This window comes from Eleutherodactylus coqui, chromosome 6 (assembly GCF_035609145.1).
Source record: "Eleutherodactylus coqui strain aEleCoq1 chromosome 6, aEleCoq1.hap1, whole genome shotgun sequence".
In the NCBI taxonomy this organism is placed as follows: Eukaryota; Metazoa; Chordata; class Amphibia; order Anura; family Eleutherodactylidae; genus Eleutherodactylus; species Eleutherodactylus coqui.
The window spans coordinates 157,956,826-157,984,296 of NC_089842.1; the positions used below are offsets into that span (position 1 = coordinate 157,956,826).

The window sequence follows — 27,471 nt, forward strand, 5'->3', positions numbered from 1 at the left end:
GCAGAGTTGGGGGTACACCACGCAGGCAGAAGGTGTGCACAGCACAAGGGCTGGGGTGCATAATGCAGGGGGTGGGGGTACACAGTGCAGGCAGAAGAGGTGCACATACATGTGTGGGGTGCATTGTGATGATTTGGAGGTGTATGGTGCAGAGTTGGGGGCACACAGTGCAGGCAGAAGGGATGCACATACATGTATGGGGTGCATTGTGATGATTTAGAGGTGTATGGTGCAGAGTTGAGGGGGCACAGTGCATCAGAGGGGGTACAGAGTGCAGGGGGTGGGGGTGCAGGCTGAGCTCAGCCCAGGGGCAGGTCTTATTGCATAACAGGGACAATGTACAGCTGCTGCAGCTCACTGGGGAGGGACGAGCTGAATGAACCGGATCGACTCTCGGTGTAGAGGCTGTGAGGATGGCGCTGCCATGGGCTGCCTGGTTGCTGCTCCCGGCTCTGCTGCATCAGGCCCTCTCTCACCCCCAGTGTCTGGACTACAAGCCCCCGTTCCGCCCGCCGCAGGAGCTCACCTTCTGCGTGCAATACAAGGACTTCGGCTGCTGCGACTCCTCCCGGGATAGGGAGATCATGGACACCTTCTACCGGGTGATGGGGCATCTAGATGAGGCTGGCTACGAGCTGTGCGCTGCTCATGTGCAAGACATCCTGTGCCAGGTGAGTGTGCCATGTTGGTCAACTGTACGTTACAATGACAGCTGCCACCTGCATGCTTCTGTACAGTTACCCAGATGCTACTGCCACTGTCACATGGAATCCAGATGATGGGTTACATGACCTGTGCCGGGTGATAGTGGGCATGGAATCACATGATCTGTGCCAGCCTAGTGATAGTGGGCATGGAGTCACATGATGTGTGCCAGCTAGATAGAAGTGGGCAGGGAAGAATTTGATTAGATAGTTTCTCTGTTTAAAGGTACTTTACTATCACTCACCACCCTGAATGACTATTGTTTGAATTCATTCTTTCAAGTAACTATTTGGCCAAGAGTCGCCCCGTGTAAAATACCTGTAGGGATCTGATCCGTACCAGATGGTAGTGGGCATAAAGTAATATATTGTAAGTCATATGAGCTATATGATGGGTAAGAAATTTGTTATAGGTCAATGGCTTAATTAATGGGAGGAGGGGAAGCTGGGGGGGTATTAAGTTGGACCATCAGTACTGGGTACCATTTACCAGTCTGCCTAACTTGACCAGGGTATTTATATATAGGGCACTAATAGTACACAAAATGTTAGCCCTATGTGGGGAGTAGCCAAGCTATGACCCCGCTGAATGCGCATCTACTTAGGGCAATGAGTAACTATAAAGTGGTGCTGACACAGAAGAACTGCAGGCTGGCACACAATTCGAATGGAGCAACTTAAAGGGGTTGGCCACTCTACAACATTCACACGGGGAGGTTTATGCTCAAAGGTTTGAGAACACCTCAGATTTTAAAGTTTTTTTTTTTAATTGATTTTTGCAGTTTAATGTCTCCAATGTACTTTGGCATGAAAGCATAAAACAAATTTAAAAAAAAGTTAAGATGAATACAAATAATGGATTAACTTAGTTTTACCAAATTAAAGGGGTTTTCTAGTGAAATACTATTGATCAGCTGCAGTACGTAGTTTGGGACCCTGGCAGATCAGCTCAGCAGGTGCATGCTGTCAGTGCCGCAATAACACAGAGGTTGGCACGGAAGCCTCCACGCCGACCTCCATGTAGTGGCCGTTGCTTGTAACTGCAGGCACGGCTCTCATTGAAATCAATAGGAGCTATGCCTGCAGTTACAAATGCTGGCCATTATAAGGAGGTTGGTGCGGGGGCTTCCGCTCATATCTCTGGAGTGAAAGTCTCCGTGCTGACCTCCTATGTAGTGGCTGGCGCTTGTAACTGCAGGCACAACTCTCATTGATTTCAATGAGAGCCGTGCCTGCAGTTACAAGCGATGGCCGCTCCACGTAGGTAGGCACGGAGGCACCAGCGCAGGTTCCGCAAAACGAATACGCCTGTAGAGATTGGGCCTTTAGCACCTGTAGGAATAGTTGGTACTGGTGCATCTTGTCTCCACCAGAAGCTAGGGGTTTGACAGCCCTTAGCAGAAGGGAACGCCCCTCTCAGGCCCCTAGCTGCTGATTGGCTGCAGTCAGAGGGTGACGGGGAGACTAAGCAGCTGGCCGTCAACTGTCTGCCGTGGGCAGCCTAGATGGAAGTGGGCCGTGGTGCATGTGGTCCGTCTGGCCATGAACAGAGTGACAGCGCAGAAAGGAGGACACTGCAGAGCCACACACACTTACAGCGCAGTACCCAGCACACTTCCGAGGCCGAGAGGGAAGAGTCACCGGCTGCACGTCCACAGGCTGCCGCCGGGAGGGATGAAAAAAAGTGCACAGCCATTGTATGACCCCCCTCCAAGCCATCCATCCATCATTAAGAGCAGGTCAGCACAGACTTTGTGTGTTCGCCGGGAGCAGAGATGTGAGGGTGCTGGGTCCATTAAAGGCCGTCGGCAAGAAAGGTGAGCAGAGACATAGCAGCCCGTCCGAGTGCCAGGTCACAGGTAGACAAGATGAGAGCATACACATGCGCTGTTGCCTGGCAGTATGGTCCGCTGCAGGGTCCAAAGGGTAGATGGCATTGCATATCGCACACTGTCAGGAGCGGGGACGGGAGAGCCAGCTGGGAAAGTTACTATCTGCATCAGCCAATTGCCACCTGTGGGCGTCAGCAGGCCGTCCCCTGTATGTCAAGCATGCTAACCCATGTTTCTACCCATTCTTCTGGTGGGGACAAGATGCACCAGTACCGGAATAGTTTGCATCCAATTTCAACCCATAATTTTCTTTCTGTGCTGCAGAGAGTTGTCCTTATTGTATTCCTATTTGTCGGCTGATCTTTTTTACAGAAAGGCCGATTATGGGGGAAACAAACGTGCAGGTGAACTGCTCAATAATTGGCTCATTTAAATGGGCCATTATTAATGTACTCTATTTCTGCAGTGCTCTGTTCAGTTGTGTTTTTTTGAAGCCATGTTCCCTGCTGTCCTCATCTTGTCTGCCTTGGCCAGCTTCACTGCACTGTGCATTGTTTGTTACTATAGAGGTTCCTGAGTGCTGTTTATGGCCAGGTGCCCCTCCATATTCAGCCATATTAGGGACAGAGGAGCAGTTGGGGTAGGATGAGGGGTCGGGACAACATTGGGTATGGGGTAAATGATTCGGCTTAATGGAGCACTGCAGAAATAGAGTACACTAGAAAGTTACAAATCTTCAGATTTCAGAAGCATTTTCTACTATTAGTTGTAGAGTGGCCAACCTCTAACTTTCACTCTGCACTCAGATATGATCAGTTTGTCTCTTACACAGTTTAATTCTTAGTAATTATAGTCTTTCTGCTGAGGCCACATACACTAGGTCCAACAGAGAAAAGCTGGTGTTTATATACAAAGGCACAATAAGCTTGTTGGTTCCACAGTGGAGGCAATTTATAGTTACAGTAATTATTCACATTGGTTGTATCCAGTGGCTACCCCTTTACATGCTATTTCCCAATCTGTGACAGTGGCTCAGCTGAACGTTCATGTGTATGGGGGAGCCAATAAAAACAGCTCTTCCACGAATGATCATGTATCCAACAGATGCAAAAGGTGTATGGGTACCTTTACACTCCCAATGAAACTGGAGGTATTGCAGAAGGATAATATGGCTTTAACACTTGGGGATAAAAGTGCTGCACATCATCCCTCTTCCTAGAAGCACTAAACTGCTAACTTTTAAAGGGCCAGTGCAATAATGCAAAAAAAAAAAATCTGAAATTTTGTTGTCTTCCTTATTTGTATTTTTTTGCCTTTCTTTGAATTTTAATGCAGTAACTAGAGATGAGCGAGCATACTCGCTAAGGACAATTACTCGATCGAGCATTGTCCTTAGCGAGTATCTTCCCGCTTGGGAGAAAAGGTTCAGCTTCCGGCGCGGTTGACAGGTGAGTTGCGGCAGTCAGCAGGGGGGAGCGGGGGGAGAGAGAGGGAGAGAGAGATCTCCCCTCCGTTCCTCCCCGCAGCTCCCTGCCCGCCGCCGGCAGCCGAACCTTTGCTCCCGAGCGGGCAGGTACTCGCTAAGGGCAATGCTCGATCGAGCAATTGCCCTTAGCGAGTATGCTCGCTCATCACTAGCAGTAACCCCCAAATTTGCTTTCACCACTGGATTCTATGTACTCCATTTAGTATTCCTGGTTATTTCCAACAGGTATTTCCCACTAGAAAAGTCAAACTGATCACTGACAATGTGTGTTTCTGGAAATGATATGTCCCCAGACAGGAACACATGGAGCAAATTTATGAACACAGGCCCTCATTTATCACAACTGTCTAACAATAAATCAACCGTAAAAAACTGTTTTTGTTGCCCATAGCAACCAATCACAGAGCAGCTTTCATTTTACCTCAGCACTAAGAGCATTAAAAACTGTTGCTGATAAGCAATCACAGAGTAGCTTTCATTTTCCCACAGGAGTGAGGATTGAAAACTGTTGCCCATAGCAACCAATCACAGCGCAGCTTTTATTTTACCTCAGCAGTATAATATATAACAACCAATCACGGTGCAGCTTTCATTTTTCCTCAGCAGAATAACAAATGAAAGCTGAGCTATGATTGGTTGCTATTGGCAACAAAAAATGCAAAATTTTACTCAAATCGGGCCACAACTGGGGATTTGTATACAACACAAACAAACAGATTTTGTGTTTTAGATATAAGCTTTCATTTTATCTCAGCACTGAGGATTAAAAGCTGTTGCCTACAGCAACCAATCACAGCACAGCTTTTATTTTACCTTAGCAGTATAATATATAACAACCAATCACTGTGCAGCTTTTATTTTACCTCAGCAGTATAATTTATAGCTAATACATTAACATGGCATTAATCAACATAGATGTCCTTCGCCGTATTTATGCGTACGTTCCAAAATATTCTCTTTTCTTACTTAACATGCCACGTTTTGTATTGCACGCGGGTTCTGGTGTATTATGTTACCACCGGAAGTTAGGGGTGGAGACATAATATAGCAGTGTTGACAGGTGGTGACGCCCCCAGCTTCTGGTTGGCTGTCACCGCTGCCATACTATTTGAGGGTCTGTTACCTCTGAAGTGCTGTCCGGACCGCGCAGCAGAGCTCTGAAGTGCCGTCCAAATCTCGTGCGCACTGCTGTGCTATCTCTGGCTGTCGGAGCCTCGCTCGCTGCAGCTAATTGTCAGTGGCAGCGTCGGCAGTGCCTGCTAGCTCTGCCTTGTCTCAGAGCTGTCAGCGGTCTGTGCGCTGGCGTCCCGGCTGTCAGTGTGCCTGCCACCGCACTCCATGCTTGACTGTTGCCAGTGGCTGTAGCATGGAGGGAGAGAGTGCGGAGACCTTGAGGATCATAGCAGGGAGGATAGTGACAGGGCTGCCAGCCTACAGCAGCGGCAGAGCTGGAATGTGGCCGTTGACGGCTACTCTCCTCCCCTGCCTCTTCTCCCTTCAGCAGCTGCCACAGCCGCCGGTGCTCTGAGGCAGATGGGGAGCGGAGTAGCTGTCAGCGGCCACATCTCTGCGCTACAGCAAGGGGCACGACAGTGTGTCTAGCGGCGCCGGGGTTTCCAATGGGGAGCTACGGTTGGCAGTAGCAGACTCTACAGGGACCTATCAGATGAGTTGGGTGAAAGATTTCATCAAGACATATGTGCAATTGAAAAGTGATCAGAACGCAATTAGTGTTGAAATTTCTTTGGAAAAATGAAGACTGCACTTAGGCCTCCCTCCCATAGGCGTTTTAGTACATCGTTTAGCACTACGTTAACTGCTGTACAACGCTCCCACTCATTTCAATGGGGTTGCTCATACAAGGCTGAAAACGCAGCTTTTCCAATGCTGCGTTTTAAAAGCGTTGCATGTTCTATTCTTGGCCGTTTTCAGCTGTGAGTCTCCGATTGAAATGAATGGGATGAGTTTTCAGCACTGCTGAAACCGCGCCACAACTTTGTACTTTATAGCGTTAAATGTAGATTGCATTCCGGCAAGTCTGAAAAAAAGTTTTCAGCTTCCTTGGCTACGTCTTCAGCTGTACTGAAAACAAAGCCAAAATGCTGTCAAAACGCATGCTACGCTGCTGAAAACGCAGTAAGTGCAGCATTGAAAAACACAGGATGTGTGAGGGTTCCTTAAGTTGGAGTAGTTGCTGTAGGCAATAAGGCTAGTTTTACTCAGAGTATGGCCACAGGGCAAATTTTGATGCCAATATGCGGCAAAATCCATGGGAAAATCTGCACATGCAAAACATGCAGATTTTTCTATGAATTTGCCACGGAATTCTAACTTTTTGTATATAAAGTGATGAAATCTAAAGTGTAAATTTGCAGCATAAACTTGACATACTGCAGATTTCAAAATCAGTTGATTGAAAAACATGCATTATGGTACCACATGAGGACATCCAAGAACTGAGTGCTGATATTCAAGACTATGACTATAGACATGCAGATGGGTCAAAGCTGGTGCCAGGTGAAGGATTACGAGAGGGTTATTATGTACTATGAGGAGATCACGTTCTGTCCCCGGTCTGAGAGGAGACAACCATAAGATACTTAACAGTTTTTGGAGAATAATTTATAACAGGTGAGAAGGATATAAAACTTGGTGGATGTCTCATAGGATGTAACAGGAGGAGCATCCTGGAGACTAAAGAGGAAGATGATATACCGCTTATTTTACTCAAATGTTGTGACATCATACGTTTGAATTTCATAGTGCTAATTATAATCTAGACATGTGTGCCACTCCACCACCAAATTGTAAATGTTTCTGTTAAATAAAAATTACAAATAAAAAATGTATATAAAGAGGAGGAAGATGTCATCAGACCTGTCATTCAAGTGGCTTTGAGCCTCAGAAATCATCTGTAATCTGCCAGAAAACCTGGCAGGATGTGATTTAGGTATACAAAATATAAAGGAAGAACTTGTATGTCCTTCTGCTGGAACCAATTCTGGCTTTGAGCTTAATCAAAAGCAGCATTTTTCTGTGTGAAACCACCCAAAGGGTATTTTTTTAACAAGGGCTTACATAGCAGCTCTTCCTACTATTACTGATGGACATATGGAGAGGGAGGTATTAGTGCAGTATGTCTCCACCGGAAGTATGGGTTGGGCAGGCTCACCTGCAGGTAACGCCGAGGTCACGCCCAAAGCTGCCAAAAGCTCACGAGTGTAGACCTACTACACTAAAGGCACATTTACACTGGACAAATGTCAGGCAAATAATGCCCGACACTCATCCCTGCGTGTACACTCTCGTGTGTTGCTGTATAGGAGCGAGTATCACTGGCTCACTGAACAGGGAGGCGATGTGGCTGGAGGGGATTTTAGTACTGAACTGTTGCTGCTAAAGTGAAGGGACGGGGAGAGCAAGGAGAGAAATCTCTTCTGGCCGCGCTGTGAGCGAGCCAGCGATACTGTAGTATGTCTCCACCAGGGTGTGAAACTGGGCGTTGCCTGTGGGTAAGCCTGGCCAACCCATACTTACGGTGGAGACATACTACACTAATACCGGAGAGGGAATTGTTCATATTGACTTTTTCCCCTTACCCACAAGTAGTTTAACTGGGCACCTCAGTATGCACATACCAGTGTGTGAAGATCAACCTGAGGGTAGAGTCCCCTTTATTGCCCTTTTACATGGCACAACTTGTTAGGCACAGATGTCTGACTGGTCGGCCCAGCAATACTCGTTCCTGTGCTTTTACATATTAATAACCATCACTAGTGAATGGAGGTGGAGTGGCCTGGGGATCATTCCAGCCCATACGCCTTCACTCACAGTAAGCAGACAGTCTTTTATAAGTAAATGACTGCCTTTTTACACGGGCCGATCGTCATTCAGTTTTCTGTATGCAGATTGATTTGCGACATGCATTTCCACTGAGTGATTTATCCCGTGTAAAAGGTCAGAAGTTGAGTACATGTACTTTCTCTCTTGTGTGGTGATATTAGTTAGTTTTGATTATTCTCACTATGGAACTCTGTACTGTTGCATGAAACTTGCATATCTGGCCAGACCACTATGTCACCATGATTGAAAATAATGTTGGTGTAACAAGACTGTAGACGTCAGAATCTCTCAGTAATTTAATCCGCTGCTTACATTTCAGACTGCAAAGATATTGTATTTCACCATGTTTGTAATGCCCATATAGGTTTTTACATTTTCTCACATTGTGTTTAAAGTCTAAGGACTCCCTCACACAGGTGTTTGCAGAAACGCAGCCAAGGATGGTAAAGAGGGGGAAAAAAGCAATACTCACCTAGCAGTTGCCGTCCGGGTCCCGGCCGCTGATCTCTGCCACTGCTCCAGGCTTCCCCTGAACTGACAGATGATCTATTGCTGTAAGCCAGGTTTGAGAACCCCACCTCCAGCAATAGATTGCTGTGATTGGTTTTCGGCGCTAGCTTTATATCAGATAATAAGAGATTTATACTTGCTGGATCCACTTTTCATGTCTGTTAATATGATTTTAATTTTGTCATGTATTTTATGAATCCACCTGTGCAAAGATTAGTGCAGCTTATTTTGCCTCCTTTTTCCCCCCATTTTAGGAGTGCTCCCCATACGCAGCTCACTTATTCGATGCCGAAGACTCTAATACCCCAATGCGCTCTGTGGCTGGACTCTGTGAAGATTATTGCTCGGATGTCTGGAAAAAATGCAGATCAGTTTTCAGATACATGACGTCTGACAAAGATTTATTGGCCTTGGAGGGGAACATGGCCAAATTCTGCCGCCACTTGGCTCTAGATGACGTTGATTACTGTTTCCCTCATTTGTTAGTGAACACGAAACTCAACCAAAACTTGGGCTTGGTGACGGCTGACTCAGAGGGCTGTCTGCAGCTATGCCTGGAAGAAGTGGCGAATGGTCTCCAGAATCCCGTCGCCATGGTCCACGCCAACGACGGCACTCATCGCTTCTTTGTGGCAGAGCAGGTCGGCCTGGTATGGACCTATCTTCCTGACCGCTCCAGACTGGAAAAGCCATTTTTAAATATTTCCCAAGCCGTCCTGACCTCGACCTGGGAAGGCGACGAGCGAGGTTTTCTAGGAATTGTTTTCCATCCAAACTTTAAACATAATGGCAAAGTCTATGTTTACTACTCCGTGGAAATTGGCTTTGATGAGATCATCCGAATCAGCGAGTTCAGAGTTTCCTCTCATGACATGAACGCGGTCAATCACAGCTCAGAGAGGTAATTTTCCACACTTGTTCACCAGCCTGGTGTGCGGCTCTTTCAATTATTAACGAGCGCTGCTTCTCTGGGCACAGCGCCACCTGTCTGGAACCTCCACAGCGTAATTAAAAACATTCAATTTTGCTGCCAATTTTTGAGAGACCCCTCCCATTCTGTGAACCTTGTGCCAGGAAAATAGAAAATTTGAATGTGGGGGAGTGATTTTTTTATTATTTTTTTTTTATTATTATTTCAAGACACTGTGTGTGTGTTTGTCTTGTGTCGAAGAGTTTAGCATATGACTCTGGTGTTCCATCACTAAATTTAGCAGCAAATAATAAATTTCAATAATAGGCGTTTACAAAGTAAAAAATAACTGGGCCTTATGTGTCATGTCTGAATAAAAATTTGGTCTTGTTTCCCATAACAATCAGTCAGTGGTCAACTACATGAACTTTTCCAATCTAGACTGGAAGAACGGAACATGAAATCTGATTAGTTGCTTAGATGTCTTTGATATATTGGGCTTAAAGACATTGTCAAAGATAACTCCTTTCAAAATATGGCATCCCTGCAAACATCTGATGTTACTGGGGAAGCCGTAGCCAGCCAGGGATTTGGTATGTAGTGGCCTATGAAGGTGAACTATAGTTTTACATGGCAGCCATTCAAATAAAGGGAAACATGGGACTTGTATGTAGTAATTCACCATTTTAGCTCTTAACAAGGGGTTTTACGCGCAAGGAACTCCCTCTATGATTGTCTATATACCCTAATAAGTCATATGGACAGAGGTTGTCTTTATGAGACAACCACTTCAAAGGCGCTACCTGGTTTGGATGGCTTTTTCTTTGTTACAAGGATGACTGTGCTATTGGTTGTTTTCAGGGGTGCTTCAAAGGAAATGGGCAGCATTATTATATGCTCGTTTGCCATGTGTGCTGGATGGACTAAGATGAGAGATTCTCAAGAAAGGAAATTAAAGCCCCTCTGGGTGCAATAAAATGGTGCTCTGGCAGTATCTGATTGAGGTTCCTTGGGCCCACTAGAAGAAATGATTCTTGGGGTCTCTTCCATATATACAGAACATGTTCACATCCACTTCTGTATCCGTATTGTTGTCATTGCACACACAGGACATCTTACCAGCAAGGTCGAATAGGTTTTTTTGAGTCAACCAATAAGAAGTAGACCCTAGTGGCAAGTGATAGGAATCAAAATGATTCCTAAGGAAGGTTGTCTTCTGTTGATCCTTTAGCCCACTATTGTGTCAGAGCCTAGGCCCACCAGAAGATATTCTGGTACCCTGTTGAGCTATTCTGGCTATCTGCTAATATACATTATGCTACTAAAACTAATTGATACCTGAGCAAGAATCAAAAGTAGTATTTATTTAAATATTTTAATACTTCCTTTGACCCTTGGATACTCTCCGTGGCAAACTTTGTAATGAGGTCTGATAAACTTGAGCTGGTATTTCAACCTACAAATGTCTGGCGAGTTCTCTCGAAGATGCATCTGCCCATCTACAATTGTGCAAGGAGCGTTGTCATTGGACAATTCAGCAATGGAAGAATGTTCTATGAAGTGATGAATTGTGCTACTCCATCTTCAAATCAGATTAACGTAGCTGGGTGTGGAGGATGTGCTGGGACACCTTTTGCCTGAGTGTGTTGTGCCAACAGGTAAGTACAGTGGAGGTTCCAATATGGTCTGGGGTGTTTTTCGTGGCATGGTCTTGGTTCATTGGTTGTAGTGGCAAGAACCATGAACACTGAGGTATACCTTGACATTCTAGACAATAATGTGCCACCAACAATGTGGCAATACTCTGGGAATAGTTAGCATTACTTCCAACAAGACATCGTGCCTTGTCGCAAATCCAACGCTGTTTATACTGACTTGAGTGTATGGATCTTCTATGACTTGACTGGCCTGCACAAAGCCCTGACCTGAGCTCTTCTGAATATCTTTTGGATGAACTGGAATATCGGGTCAGGAACTATGAACAGTGTCCATTTTCTTTGAGATAACTCGCCATACGCTTGAAGGATAAATGGCAGGAAATACCAGCTGAAATGTATCAGACGTGAGTAGAAAGTATGTCATTGAGAGTATCTGAAGTCACTGGAACCAAAGGAGGGCTCACTAGGTAATAGTATATGGAAATAAATAACACTTTTGATTCTTGCTCGGGTGTCAATCACTTTTGGTAGGACAACATATACTGTACTGAGAATAACTTGAATTATTTAATGTTTACTATTATTAGGATAATCTTAGAAGTGGAAGAACCGGCATCCAATCACAATGGTGGGGAATTGCTCTTCGGGGATGATGGCTACCTCTACATATTTATTGGAGATGGAGGAATGGCTGGAGATCCGTTTGGAAAGTTTGGAAATGCTCAGAACAAGTAAGAACACTCTTATATCCTTGGGAAATTTTTGTGCTATGGTCTATTTCTAATAAATTAGTAGCTATGTTTCCTCCAGATATATAACAAATTTAGACTAGACTGGAAGCCAAGATCTAGTGCATTCAGGTATTGGGTAAAGATTTTAGGTCCCTTTTTATTTTAGTTTTTGCTAGAATTTTTTTTAGCTTTTTGTTCAAATATAGTCTCCTCAACTGTTACACAAAGTTTTCCTTGCATTGCCTTCTGGAAAACAAGCACCAGTCACTGCTATCAAAATCCACCCATGCTGTTCAATACTCTCTCATATAGACAGTGCGCCTTCCAGTATAGAGAGTATTCCTTATGGAAGAACATCCATCTCCGGCCAAAAACTGCATTTTTTTTTTGCTTGGATATTTTTTTTTTAGTGTGTCATGTTTTTTTTTTTCATTTCCAGATCCACATTATTAGGCAAAGTCCTCCGAATTGACGTGAATCATAACAACCATGGACCTCTTTACCGAATCCCACCAGACAACCCATTTGTCAATGACCCATCAGCCAGGCCTGAAGTCTATGCTTATGGGGTGAGGAACATGTGGCGCTGCTCATTTGATAGGGGAGACATCCACACAAAGGAAGGGAAAGGACGTCTGTTCTGTGGAGATGTAGGACAGAATAAATTTGAAGAAGTCGACATTGTAGAGAAAGGAAAGAATTATGGCTGGAGAGCCAGGGAAGGCTTCAGCTGCTATGATAAAAAACTTTGCGCTAATTCATCACTAGGTAATGATTGCCTACCATGTGACAGCACTTCTGCTAATTTATGAATATATGTTCATATGCACATTGTTATTCAAAGGGGAAAACCACTAGAAAGTTCAGTTTTTACTTTGATATTTCCATTTGAAGGGGAACTGTGCAATGCTTAAAGGGCTTGTCTCATGACTGGTTTCATCTACCATGCAGATAGACCATTTTGGCTCTCCCAAAAATGTATGGCAGCGATGTCCAGCTCTGTGCACCACCACTCCATTCACTTCAGTGGGACTGCCAGAGATGGCAGACTTGGCTGTCCCATTGAAGTGACTGTAGCCATGGTGCACGACCACTGCTGCCATACACTTTGGGATGAGCTGTGGCTAGACTCTCTGCCTGTTGTGAGACAACCCCTTTAATTGAGTCTGTGGTGGCAGTGTAGGGGAATTGAACACAAGCTGCCATGTTCTTCCATAAATTAAAGCAGATTACTCAGCGTCTCAGTATTGGAACATTGAGTTGTGTAAAAATTGTCTGAGAACACTTTTAACAAAATATTATTGTCCAAAGTGGATAACCCATTTAAAGAGAAGCTATGATCAGGTCCATGCTGCCTGAGCCACAGGTAGCATAGAGATGGGACCGGTATGTACATCATGGGCATGTATGCCCTTATTCAGAAACAGTGCAGCATTTTACAATAGACATGCTTTGAGGATTTTCTCTAAATGGAGTTTGGATTCACACAGGCGGTGTCTTGTTGGGTCCTCCATGCCCTCCAAACAGGGAGAGCGAGGTCACTCTTGGCAATTCGGGCAGGCAGAGGTGACCCAATGCTTCGCATGAAGTCAATCTTCAAAGTGTGTTTATTCTGAAATGCTGCAATGTTTCAGAAGACATCCAGTACTTACCTGCTATGTATATACCGGTTGAGGCTTTATGCCAACCTTTCTGATTCATTGCTATGCGAGTCCCACTGTGCAAACACATTGCCTTCATGTTGTGATCTTTGCCATGTTATTCTGAAATTGCAGCAAAAATACTCTAGTTTTTGCTGCACATTTGGAAACTCATAGCAAAAACTGTGACATGACTACAAAGTATGAATAACCCCTGAGTAACTATCATCTCCAGGTATGTATAAACACTAGTACAGAATCAGAGCAAATCAGTTCTACATGGCAACCAATCTGGTTCTGGCTTTTATTAGGAAATAACTGACATGGGAATAAACCCTAAAAGGGTTTTTCTGAGATAAGTACCGTGTTTTTCTGACTATAAGACGCAGTTTTCAGCAAAATAAAATCTTGCTGAAAAGCATTTGTGCCTTATCGTCCTGGAGCAGGGGGGTCTGACACACCCAGAGACCCCTGACCGCTGCCTTAATAATCTGGTAGTGTGCTGCCCGATCAGTCCCCTCCAGCAGATAACCCTGGAAATCACTTGCATATCTTTCCCCAAGTGTGCAGGACCTCCTCTGTACACAGACAATGTTAAATATCTTGCAGTAGCAGCAGGGCATTTGATGATGTCATAACCAAGTGAGCAGGGTGTCATGTATTACTATATGTGTATATGGAGATTTAGTGTTATTAAAATCCATGTTTAACATGCCTGCCGCAGTGTAAAATATCTTGGAAAAGAATTTCAAGAATTTCCTATGGGAATGAGAATGAGAATCTACACCATTTTCATCATACTTACTCAATCCCGCACCCCCCTTGTTTTCTTACAATACAGCTCCTCTGGAGTTTTGCCATCTTCATTCACGTCAAACAATGACAGATTCTCTTTGAGAAAACTGTGAGGATTCCATGCGCTGTGTCTTGTAAGCTCCGTGGCAACTGCCACCATTTCTGTGACCCTCGAAGGTCTAATATTGGGGTAAGCGTGCAAAGCGCTGCACTTTGCGGTTAGATTTTCAGCCAAAAGCCCTGGTGCATTATGGGTCTGCATGGCTGAATTCTTCACCTTTTTAAGATTCAGTTGCAGATTGGGTTTGTTACTTTTTTTAGAGTTTATTTATTGTATCTGCTACACAAATTGCTATTTGTCACCTGTATGAAAAATCTGATATTTACTGGATATAGAAAGTTGTGTTTTCTTTCAAAATTTGCAGCAGTCATGTGATTTGGGGCTTTGTTGAAAGGCAGCATTCAAATGGGTGAGTTTGCACAAAAATTGCACTGAAATATTTTTCTCAATGGGTCTATTCATCTTTTCACATGGGTGATTCTTCTCTCACAGAGATAAAACTATCTCAGCGTGTTCTATGTTTCTGCAAGGAAAAAAAAAAAAATCTAATAGGTCACAAATAGTAGATTGGTTGGGGTCCCCTTACTCAGGACGTCAACTGATCGGGCACCCGCAATACACGGAAGCAGATTTCTGGCCCCTGTGTAGTGGCCGGCGCTTGTAATTGCAGGCGCAGCTGTCATTGATTTTAATGAGTGTTGTGCAAGCAGTTACAAGCACCAGCGGCTCCACAGGGGTCGGAGTCAACTCTGCTCATTACATGACTTTTACTAAAAATGTTGTGAAATTTATGCTACATGTGAAGTCGCTGTTAGGCCTGATTCAAATGGCTGCAATGCTGCAGTATTTTATAGTACTTCGTATAGCCACAAGAGCTGGACCGCTCGAGATTCAAGTGTACCGAATAATCAAATTTAGGTGATTTTTATGATTATCGAAGTTAAGAGCTGAGGACAAATCTGGACACTAAAATGTGCTGTTATTACAGTCATTTGAATGAGGCTTAAATTAAATTACTAAATTATCCATTTTTTTATCCAATGATGTATATATACTCTAAACCAACAAATGTTTCTGTGCAGATGATGTTCTTCCGATTTTTGCCTATCCTCATAAACTGGGGAAATCCGTCACTGGTGGATACGTCTACAGAGGCTGCGAATATCCAAACTTAAATGGACTTTATATATTTGGGGATTTTATGAGTGGGTAAGTTTTTTTTATAAGCTTCAATAACGCAGTGAACATCATACAATCTAATCCAAGTGCAAGTAACACGCATCCAAATATATAGTTATACAATTTATTATCTTTATTAAATCCAAGAACATCAATAGGGAAAAGAAGATTTAAAAAACTTAAAACCGGAACGTCAGAAATAGTGATTGTCATCTTGCAAAAACCTGAAAATACAGGCGCTCTAACACATCAGAAGAAATGCAAACTGCCTGGATTTCAGCATGACCCTGCAGTCTCGGGCTATGTGACATTGCACAGTAGCACTAGCCTAAGGAAATTCCTCTGGCTTAAATCAGTCATAGTAGAAGGTTTAGGCTACTTTGTTTAGTATGTAGTACTGGGAAATGTAATATTACATGTCAGACAGATAAATGGCTATTACTTTAATATATGGATGAGCCAAGTCTACCAGAACGAGAGCTACTGCTGCCTTTCTGGCTCATAAGCCACGCTTTAATGTACATATGTAGTTTAATGTTGGCATTCCTTTAAAGCTTTCTTTCTGAGGAGTTGAAATACAAAAGACTGGTGACATGGCACAACCACCTGCAATTAACCAGCAGGTTTGTAGGTTGATGATAATATTCTCCTTTTATTGAAATATTTAAAACCAACACATAAAACACGTTTCGAGGCACACAGACCCTTCATCAGTTAAGCTGGTGCAAAGGTCTATATAAGAAAGGAACGGGAAAGAAGGCCCTATCTTGGTTTGCTCCACTTTTTCTTTCACTACGATTTATTTCTAATGATTGTCGTCTTTTGTATGACAAACCGATAATTCAGAATATGTGATAATCTGGCACCTATTTCTGTAGATCTTCTCAATATTGAATTCAATGAATTTTACAGTATAAGGTAATTCCAGTCATTAAATAAATGCTCCAACAGGGAAATCACTCTTGGGATCCACTTTATATCAATAATTTAAAAACAAAAGGGGCAGATTTATCAAGACTGTAACAGTAAAACTGTCTTTGTTGCCCATAGCGACCAATCAGTGCTCAGGTTTCATTTTACCACAGCAGTTTAATAAATAAAAGCTGAGCTGTGATTGGTGGCTATGGGGCAGTTTTCTGTTAGATCATTTTGATAAATGAAGCCCAAAGTTTCTTGCATAGCAATCTGTGCTTTAGTGGACGGCAGGTACCAGGAATGTTGTTAGTTCATATATCAGTTCCACCCAATGGCCCTTTAATAGCGGTACTACAACCATAATAAATTTCCAGATTGTTGGGTGCTGGACTATTGAAATTGTGTTTTTGAATTTGGCAGTATGTGCAAGGAAATAAAAAGGTAGCATGAATACTTTAAACATTGATATTTGTATTTCTGCATATAACTTATAGTTGTTTGAGTTTTTTCCTTTTTGTTTGTCATATTAGAAGATTAATGGCCTTGAAAGAAGATCCAAATACGGGGGAATGGCAGTACCATGAAATCTGCATGGGCATGGGGCAGACTTGCATGTTCCCTGGCCTTATCAATAATTATTACCAGTACATCATCTCTTTTGCTGAGGATGAAGCAGGTAAATGGGATGAATTGATGCGGCGTCTCATACATTCTCTGTAGCCATAGGTCAAGAATTGTGTTGATCAGTCTCCTCCTTCAGCATATATGTTCATGGGGAATTTGTTTTACATAAAAGGGGGTTGTATGAGACTACAATATTAAAGACTGACTCCTGGCACCCCTATCCAGAAGTGTAACTTGAAGCTGCTGGGCCCCAATGCAAAATTTGTAATGGGGCCCCCAACTACAATGCTTCATTCATAGATCTGGTCTCTATGTAGGGAAGAGAGCCCCTGTAGGCCCCCTAGGACTTCATGGCTCGGGTGCGCTGGCATTCTCTGTACCCATGATAGTTACACCGCTGCTCCTATTGAACAGTTGATGAGGGGGCCCTCATCACACTTTTCATAAACTGTACCTGGTAGTATGTCTCGTTGTCATTCACTTGAATGGGACTGAGCTGTAGTACTAGATAAAGCTGGTACTGAATGTACGGAGCCTGGTAAATAAGACTGGAGGGGTTGTACTTTTTTACAGAAACGGTACTACTCTTGCCCATGGCGATGTCTGTTATTGCAGCATTTACTCCATAGACCAGATTGGCGCGGTTTCAGCAAAAAAGTGTCTCCTTCTAGCGATCCCAGACATCTCCTTTAACAGTTAGTTGTGTTTCCAGTTAGACAGTCATTGAGACCGGTGTTTCAGTGCTTTTCTCCTGTTACTGACTCAGTGAAGCTTGTTCCTCCTGTGACATGTGAATTCGTACTGCAGGACATGGAGTGACAGATAATTCCGCCTGGGGTTTGTTCTGCTTCTTCCAGTTTCTGCTTGACACGTTACAGCAGTGTCTCAAGTCTTGTTCTACAAAAATTCGCTATTCACAATATTTGGCATTTGTGCCTACGAGATGTCTAGATCTGCCGCTTTCTGAGTAAATTACCTTCCTTTATGGAGTGTAAGGGCCCATTCACACGAGCGTATCTTCGGTCCATGTTTTCTTACTGACTGAATACAGACAGCACACTGACCCATTAAAGTGAATTGGTGTATTCAGACGTGTATTGTTTTTTTTTTATGCAGGCATTGGTTGTAGATAGATTTTCACAGACCAGAATTGTCCATTAAAGTCTATCGGTGCATAAACAGTGAATACACTTTACCATTTGAGTTCACTGTTTTTGGTTGTTTTTTTTGTTTTGTTTTTTTTTTGTTTCTTGCACCCTGTTTTCTGTGAATTGCCACAAAACTGACATCACTGTATTTTGCGTGCGTGAAAAACTGATGTCAAAAAGGATGCAACATAGACCTAAAAAAATGCACATACAGATGTAATACAAGCTTACATTTATTAAAGAGGTAGTCTCATCAGAAAATTCTTGTCCTTATATCCGTTTAGACCTCATGGAAGGGGCCCTTTTCTTGTTACCCCCATGTATTAGCCAGAGGGGAAAGCTTCCACAAAGAGCACCCTGGCAGACTTAGTGCTGCCATATTTTTAATGCACTGTATAGTGTGATGCAAAAAAAATTGCAAAATAAAAAAAAACTGTCAAAAAATATAATATATATATATATCAATCAGGTTTTATTATGGGGGCTATATAGTTACTTCATGTGACCTACCTGTACACGCCTGAGGTTACTTGTAAGTAAAACTTCCTATGATGGTAGACCATTCCCCTGACTTGTCTTCTCTTTCAGGAGAGCTGTACTTTATGTCTACTGGTATACCAAGTGCCACGTCCCCCACCGGTGTGGTTTACAAGATTATAGACACATCAAGGTAAAAATAACCTGAGTTTGTCCCATGTATATAGTGAAATATCCTTTAATCCATCATTTAATGATACCGAACGTCTGATGGTCAATTAGCCAGTAATTTAGAAAGTCGACATTTGTTGCTAACAACGATTGTTTGTGATCTAAATAAGCTGAGCTACAAGTGAGCGATTTTGGGTGATGGTTGTCCCGTGTAAAGATAGGACCTGGCAGGGTGCTGAGCGAGAAATCGCTCAGTAGGCGGTAGTCGCTTAATTTCAGTTCACAATAACTAAATGACTAGTAAGTGACTCATCTCTGAACAACTACCTGTGCACAGTGAATGGAGGTGGGTGATTGGAAGACCTTTTCAGCACGCTCCACCTCCATTCACTGAATGATTATCACTCTTGTGTGTAAGCATAGCAGTGATAGTTGTTCCGTGTAAAGTACTAGATTCCCACATTGTGGCAGCCTTGTGGTTTCAGCCACGTCACTGCCTCAGTGTGGGAATCCGGCCCTAGATTAGTAGGGTTTTTTAGCCTATGGTTTTAACAAGAAAGTACATGTTCACTGAAAGCAAGAAGTGATCTTGTGTTTTCCATTCTTCAATGATTAAAGATTTCCCCCAAGCAACATTTATTACCTGTCCACAGACAGACGAATATCAGATTGCTGGGACCACAATGATCACTAGTGTAGGGGCCCAAGATCCTTCTTTCCTTCTCATTAGCACATGTGCACTGAGGAGGAATTGTATGTAGCGCTGAGCAGTTTCTGTGTCTCTCCGCATTCTCGTCTGCCGCGCCATACAAGTCTTCATCACAGATGTGGTGGAGAGGAGCAATGAAGGACTTGAATCCCCCATACTAATGATTATTCAGCCGTGATCTAACAATTATCAGTAATCATTGTGTGAAAACGCTTTATCCAGAAACCCTGAGCGCTCCGTCTGAGGGGCCGCTGCATAACACTAGAGTGCGCTCTTATTCTTTGAATCCCGCTGTCATGTTGGTCCTGCACTAGTCTTTAACCCCTTCCACTCTATGATGTACATTTACGTCCTGGAGCATTGGGGTATGTGTGAAGAGAGGTCGCGGGGCGAACTCTTCATACAGCGTGGGCGTCAGTTGTTTATTACAGCTGACACCCACGGGAAATAGCTGCAAGCGGCCAATCATAGCTATTAACCCTTTAAATGCTGCTGTCAATTCTGTAAGTAATAAAGGTTTAAATCACCCCCCTTTTGCCAGATCTATTATAAAAAAAAAATCTAAATCATAAAACAAAAATATATATTTGGTATCGCCGTGTCCGTAAAGGTCTGCTCTATCAAAGTAGCGCATTATTTACTCCGCACGGGGAATGTTGTCCACAAAAAAATAAAAAACGCCTGAAATGCACTTTCAGTTACCCTGTCTCACAGAAAAAACACAATAAAAAATGATCACAAAGTTGTATGTATTCCGAAATGGTACTAACATAAACTACAGGACATCCCGCAGACAATGAGCCCTCGTACAACTACATCGACGGAAAAGTAAAAGTTATTGCGCGCAGAAGAGGGCGGCAGAAAATTGAAAAAAATTAAATGTCTTTGAAAAAAAGTAGTACAGTAAAAAAAAAATAAACTATACACATTTGGTATTTTAGCAATTGTACTGACCCATAGAATAAAGATTTCATGTTGTGTTTGTTGCAGTTTGTGCGCTATAGAAACAAGACGCACTGAAAGATGGCGGAATGTCTTTTTGTTTATTTTACTCCACTTAGAATTTTTATAAGTTTTTCAGTACATTATATGGTACATTAAATGGCACCATTGAAAAATACAACTCGTCCCGCAAAAAACAAGACCTCATACAGCGACGTCGATGGATAAATAAAGGAGTTATGATTTTTTTTTAAAGGAGGAGGAAAAAATGAAAATGGGTGAAAAAAGGGAGCAGGGGTGTCATTAAGGGGTCAAAAGGGTTATGCCGGATTAGAAAAACATGGCTGCAATCTTGCAAAAGAAGTGCCACTCCTGTCCACAAGTTGTGTTCGGTAGTGCTGCTCAGCCCCATTCACCTCAATGCAGCTGTAGTGCAATACCAAACACAACCTAGATGTGGTGCAGTTTCTGAAAGAAAGCAGACATGTTTTCCTAATCCTGGACAATTCCTTTAATAACGCTGGAACATAGTATATAGATATATAAATGATCCATATCTCTTACTAAATCATGCTGAAGGTTTCCGGCAAATGCCAGGATATTCTATGTACTAATGAACTAGACTAATTATCTCATTAAGGTTGTGACAACTGCTACATTAAAATACCTAATGCGGCATCTCATTACGCAGGACGCATCTCATAATGCATGCAGCCTCCTTATTAATGCTCAGACTGATTGGATGATGCAGAATATGTGCACTCTCACAGATGTGCCGGGCTGCGATCAAACCTCGCCGTCCTCTCTTCTGCTTGTCAACTGATGAATTTATTGCTCAAATTGTCCGTTGAACGCCGGCATGAATCATTAATATCCTGTAATTAGGAATACATATCAGATGGATAGTTCTTATGTTCAGTCTCTCAGGGCCTCTGGCAGCTGATCTCCCGGAAGCTTTTTTCCTAAGCTCTGAATTTCACGGTTTGATAAGTACTCTCTGTCGCCACAGGAGGGCCCCGCCAGGCAAATGCCGTTTTCATCCCATACCAGTGAAGACGAAAAGTGCCACTGTACCCTTTGTACCAAAAGAAAGTAAGTTTCAGAAATTCTGTACAAAATGCTTAGGGATAAAATGTACTTTCAGGGTTTTTTTTTTTTTTTTTTAATTCAAAAGTTCTATCAATTTTTCATAACTACAAGATCTCTGCTTGCTGTCAGTAAGTAGAAACATTCAGAAAACATGTTCTGACCCAGTTGAAATGACACTGGTGCACAGTTCACTACAATGTACTGTGTATATGTTTCTTTTGTGAGGAGCCCCATAGATATGCAAGTTGGACATGATCAAGATGGGCTTTCAGCGCCTGGATGTAAACAAGAATGTTCACCTTCATTGACAGCAAGATCCTGAAGACTGTGGGATAGAAACAAGTATATCAAAGCTAGAGGTGTCAGTCAGGTTGGGGGAGAGTTTATCTACAGAGTGCAATATCTCACATATGTGCATGTAATTTCTTTGGGGGGGTATCATGAATTTGGGCAGCTACACTAAAGCTAGGCGTAGATGCAGACTGTATTATGAGTTTTGGGCATGGGTACAACTGTCCTGCAATGTCATGGATATCTGCCTTTTGAAAAAGATGCACCTATTTTGTTTAGAAATAAGATTTAGCTAGTGTGACGTGTTCTTCATCCATTGACCCATAACCCTCACTATTCCTTAGAAGAAAATAATTTGAGCATACACTCAACAAGTGTCATTTAAGCAGACTCTCAAAATGTCACCAAAGCATGTTCTGCTTTATTAAGGACATGGCCTATTTTGGGCTTAAGGACGCAACAATTTTTGGTAGATTTTCATCTCGATTTTTCAAAAGCCATAGTTTTTTTAACTTTTGTGTCGAAGCGGCCGTATAAGGGCTTGGTTTTTGCGTGGCGAACTGTAGTTTTTGATGGTGCCATTTTTGGGTACATAGGCTATATTGTAAAACTTAAAATTTTTTTTTTATCATAACCGGGAGAGAAAACGCATCAATTCTGCCATAGATTTATTTTTTTTTTTTCAGCGTTAACCATGCAGCATTTTTTTCTGGGGGCCGGTATGATTACAATGATAAGTAAATTCTTATTTTTTTTTAGGTTTTTCCACTTTCCTGCAATAAAAACCCTTTTTTGGAATTTTTTTTTTCTATATCGCTGCATTCAAAGTCCTGTAACTTTTTATTTTTCTATGTACGGAGCTCTATGAGGGCTTATTTTTTGCGAGACGAGCTGTAATTTTTATTGGTACCATTTTGGGGAATATACGGCTTTTTTGATCACTTTTATTGCATTTTTTGGCAGACAAAATGCTAAAAATTAGCATTTTGCCTCTGTTTTTTAGCGTTTTCCTTAACGCTTTTTGCCGTACAAAATAAAAGCGTGTTCAATTTTTGTACACGTCGTTACGGACGCGTCAATACCAAATATGTGCCATTTTTCTTATTAGCTTTTTTTTTTTTACACCATCTATGTCCCTCTGAGGGACTTAAAGCACAGCACTGATGATCCCTGTGATAAGGCATGGCAGGACTTCTGTCCTGCCATGCCTTATTGCTTATACAGCGATCCCAGGCACTGGCAACACAAGACGCCAGTATCTGGCGTCCTGTTGCCATGGCAACAGGCCGGGCTCTCTGTGATTATATCACGAGAGCCCGGCAACTTTACAGAGGGAGACCGCTCCCTCTGTGAACCCTTCCCATGCCGCGATCTATATAGATCGCAGCAGGGAAGGGGTTAGCAGCGGGGGCGCATCTCCGGTGGCCAGCTATGACTGACAGCCGGTTCCCGCTGCGGGCTAGTGCGAGATCAGTCATGATGATCTTGCGCTATTCCTATGACGTAAGGGTACATCATTTTGCAGGAAGTACCCTGCTCCCATGACGTACCTTTACGTCATGGGGAGGGAAGGGGTTAAGGAAGCATCGGTAAACACCATTTTATAGTTTATGTAGCTGTAATCTTCATAAGAAGTTAAGTCACTGTGTACATACATTACACTACTTATCCTGTACCGATCCTGAATTACATTGTGTATTATACTTCAGAGCTTTATTCATTATTCTACTGGAGTCGATTATAAAGTTTGTAAACAGACATTACTAACAGCTTAGCTGAGCTCCTATATGTAGGATGGCAGTTTTCCTACATCCGGTTCAGTACTGTGCCTGGTGTAAAGACAACAATTCCCATAACTCAAATAAACAGAACATGCGCTAGAGTATAATACAAGCTGTAGCTCAAGATCAGTATATAATAATTAATATATGTGCACAGTGACTCCACCAGCAGAATAGTGAATGCAGCAATGGAGTACAATGAAGACTGTAACTCCGGTCCAGTGCAGGATGAGTATGTATGTGCACAGTGACTTCTCCAGCAGAATAGTGACTGCAGCTCTGGAGTATAACACAGTATAGGATAAAGAATGTATGTACATAGTGACTCCACCAGCAGAATAGTGAGTGCAACTCTGGAGTATAACACAGTACAGGATAGGGAATGTATGTACATAGTGACTCCACCAGCAGAATAGTGAGTGCAGCTCTGGAGTATACTCTAGGATGTAATTCAGGATCAGTACGAGATAAGCAATGTAATGTATGTACACAGTGACTCCACCAGCAGAATAGTGAGTGCAGCTCTGGAGTATAACACAGTACAGGATAAGGAATGTATGTACATAGTGACTCCACCAGCAGAATAGTGAGTGCAGCTCTGGAGTATAACACAGTACAGGATAAGGAATGTATGTACATAGTGACTCCACCAGCAGAATAGTGAGTGCATTAAGTAATGTGATATATGCTGTTCCCTATATACATTCACCTTGTAAGTTTTCTTTGTGTACTAATGTGCTTTCTGTGTAGATTGTGTAATGGTAATTGTATCTGCCATCATCAGGCTGTTATAAGACAACACAGCAGCCTTTCGCTCCTGGAATGTGGTGCTGGTCCTCTGGCCACGGGTGTATGTAGGTCAGCCCTGCTCGGAGAATAGTTCTTGAGCTGTGTTGGTTGTCTTGGCAACAAAGATCTTTTCCATGGAATCATCTCTATACAAGTAATCTACACGCACAATGACCCATTGCCGGCTTCTGTGAGACTGTGACGCAGGTCTGCCTTCGGATCAGCAATCTCATCATAGTCAATATTAATAGTGCACGAAGTATAAAGCTAAAGCGAGGTCTGCGAGGAAGTGGACCGAGACAGTTTCCAAACTCTCGTCCGGACTTCCACACAGTATGAAGCAACGGATTTAGAAAGTTTTGTATATTACAGGGAGTAGATGTTTATTAAGGCTATTAGGAAAGTTGCTTAAATGGGCTTTGTGAAAACAACGTTCCAATGCTGGACCAACGATGATGGCTACACTGCCTCTATGACTGTGCATTAGTATGCATCGGTAGGCTAAAGACCCTTTTACATAGGACAACTGTTGGGTGATGAAGCGCCCAACGGCCTTTTCAGTGATTTTCGCTCCTGTGCAGGAGGATCATCGCTGTCCATTTACAGTAAACGGGCCATCGTTCATAGATGAATGACAGCCTGTTTAACCTCAGCGATGCAGCGGCGTCCAACAGATCCGATCAGTGATCAATCTTTCACCGCATTCGTTCACATGGCACTGTTCCCGTAAAAATGACAATTGTGCCATGCAAAAGGGGCTTAAGACAATGCATGCTGCTCTGACTGGTCAGCACGGCTCATATGGGCATCACTGGCCAATTAAAGCAATGTGTAGTGTCTTATACAATGTACATTAGTATACATCATTAGTCTATCAGGTAGTCAGAGAAGCCGGTGCAGCCATCTTTCTTTTGGGGAGGTGTTGCTTTAGTATTCAGGTCTTGCCTTAGAAAAGTCATCAATATTTATTTGATCAGTGAGACACCTTTTGATCAGAATAAATGAGCCATAGTACTCCAGCCCATTTATTTTGTTGAAATCAAAAATACACCAGTCAACACTAAATTTCCCTAAAAAACGTTTTTTTGTCTTTTTTAACAAGAGTGGTAACAGCAGCACAAAGTATTTCAGCTCTCCCAAATTCATGTATAGGAACCTAAGCTCAGAATATAGCTATGTTCAGAATGCATAAATAGCACAGCACTGGCTAGCCCACCATAGCTGTATACCTCAATGTTGTACAGTGCTTTGTTGTAGTCTTGTGTACGAAGCTCCTGATGAGACATAACATCATTATTCTTTGCTTCTTTGACAGAATTAATAATAAAAACAAAAACTGCTCCAACAAAACGGCCAAAGGTTAAACCCACCTCCAAAACATCTGCAAGGAACAGGGTCACAGCACAACCTCCTGCCAATCCAACACCTGATTGGGTGGAGCAGCTCTTAAAGCTGATTCAGGGTACTGGAGGTAATCAAAAGACCTCAACCACAGCCAGACCAGCCACAACGAGAGTACCAAAGCCAAAGAAAAGTGGTAAAAGCAGTGAAAGAAGAGGCCACAGGAGGAAAAATAAAGCACAAAGTGGTGCTGATTCCAAAGCAACCTCTACAGAGTTACATAATGGCGCAGTACGTTTGGCAAACAGCCAGAGAGCTGACCGTGGACGGGTGGAAATCTACATCAGTGGAGAGTGGGGAACGGTATGTGACGACCTGTGGAATACCAAGACTGCAAGTGTGGTGTGTCGTCAGCTGGGGTTCCAATATGTTATAAAAGCCGCCAAACAGGGAGAGTTTGGGGAAGGACGGAACCTCCGCATCCTCCTCGATGATGTTGAGTGCACAGGAAAGGAGAAGACTCTACTGGACTGCAAGCACAAGGAAATCGGCAAACATAATTGTAATCACCAGGAAGATGCGGGAGTTATATGCAGCCACATAGAATATACTGAAAGTTGATAATCTTAGAGGGTTTCATTGTTCCCCAGTATTCCTCAGGTTAAAATGTGGCCTACATAAAAAACAAATTTACAAAGTTATTCCTGCTTCAATTGAATGTGCACCTATGCCCTTATGGGATTATGGGAAAGCAGCCATAGTGCAGATCAGGTTGTATGTCAGGGAACTCAAATGTTAATCAGTAAAAAAAAAACACTCAAAACTCACAAATGAAAAAGTTAAAGAACATTCACATGCATTCTTGTTTATCAGTGATTCCGTCAATGTGTTTGCAGCAACAGACGTGATGAGCTCTGTGTCCAAACACTGAATGAAGCAGCTCTCTCTTTCTTACTCTAAGCAGGAAATCTCAGCACTATATAAGGCACCAATCAGGATAAACACAGCATTGTCTCTCTTTGCTTAGCAAGAGAATCTCCTTATGGCCTCCCATATAATAGAGATGACATTGCACCTTCTGCTCCTCTCAAAAGGAAATCTATATTTTGATTATAGACTGGCACGAATCTATCAAGTTTAATAATTTAAAAGATATATACAAGACTCAAAAATCATGTTTTCATCTCGCTAGCTCGAGTTATTGGCGGCAAATTCACTTTTCAGCACTTTTGAAATTAGGCCCTACACTAAGCATAACACACGAGGCAGATTTCTAATCCTGTCTAATATTTAGACAGTGTTAATGTAGACCAGGCAGTCCAAGATGCGCCAAACTTGTCACAGTGGCTCACGCTGTATAATAAATATGGTACATTTTTAGACTTTTTTCTAACTTTGTATCACCTATTGTTTGGCTTACTTTCACCAACATTTCTCAACTCCATTTTGTTGTATTTAAGCCTGGCCCCTTACCCTCTAAAACCAGACCCTTTGTCTAACAAGGTACAAAAAGTGTCTAAAACATAATCAATTTGGTGAAAGATGTATGCAATTTTTTGGGCTCAAATTGAGCCAGAATCCCTACAGGCTGGGTAAATCTCCCCCGATTATCAGTTTTTCCAAGAAGTGTTTGTTGCATTAGGAAATGTATCAGATCTGCCATTTGTATAAAGTCTTAAATATTTTTATATAAAATATATTTCTAGAAGCTTAAGGACTATTTGCAGCATTTTCAGGCGTAGTGATTAAAAGTCTTTTTTTCATACACTGTAAATTTGGAGTTGATGGTTTATTAAGAACTATGATTTTGATAATTTTTTTTTCTAATAAACACAAGTGCACCAA

At 42.6% G+C, this 27,471-nt stretch overlaps 1 protein-coding gene across 1 annotated transcript; it reads left to right on the forward strand.

Moving 5' to 3' along the window:
• Positions 1-364: 364 nt before the first annotated feature.
• Positions 365-27,471, forward strand: HHIPL1 (HHIP like 1). The gene is made up of 9 exons (XM_066608058.1): positions 365-671; positions 8,630-9,276; positions 11,531-11,674; positions 12,114-12,442; positions 15,253-15,379; positions 16,795-16,940; positions 18,625-18,706; positions 21,345-21,427; positions 25,601-27,471. Exons 1-9 carry the CDS (start codon positions 414-416, stop codon positions 26,245-26,247), a joined length of 2,463 nt encoding a protein of 820 aa, XP_066464155.1. The 5' UTR covers positions 365-413; the 3' UTR covers positions 26,248-27,471.

Bases quoted from the DNA above. Each gene is read 5' to 3' on its own strand.
- HHIPL1 (XM_066608058.1), top strand. From the start codon at position 414: ATGGCGCTGCCATGGGCTGCCTGGTTGCTGCTCCCGGCTCTGCTGCAT. The intron at 9,277-11,530 runs GTAATTTTCCAC...TACTATTATTAG, and splicing joins GTCAATCACAGCTCAGAGAG to GATAATCTTAGAAGTGGAAG. The intron at 16,941-18,624 runs GTAAATGGGATG...CTTCTCTTTCAG, and splicing joins TTTTGCTGAGGATGAAGCAG to GAGAGCTGTACTTTATGTCT.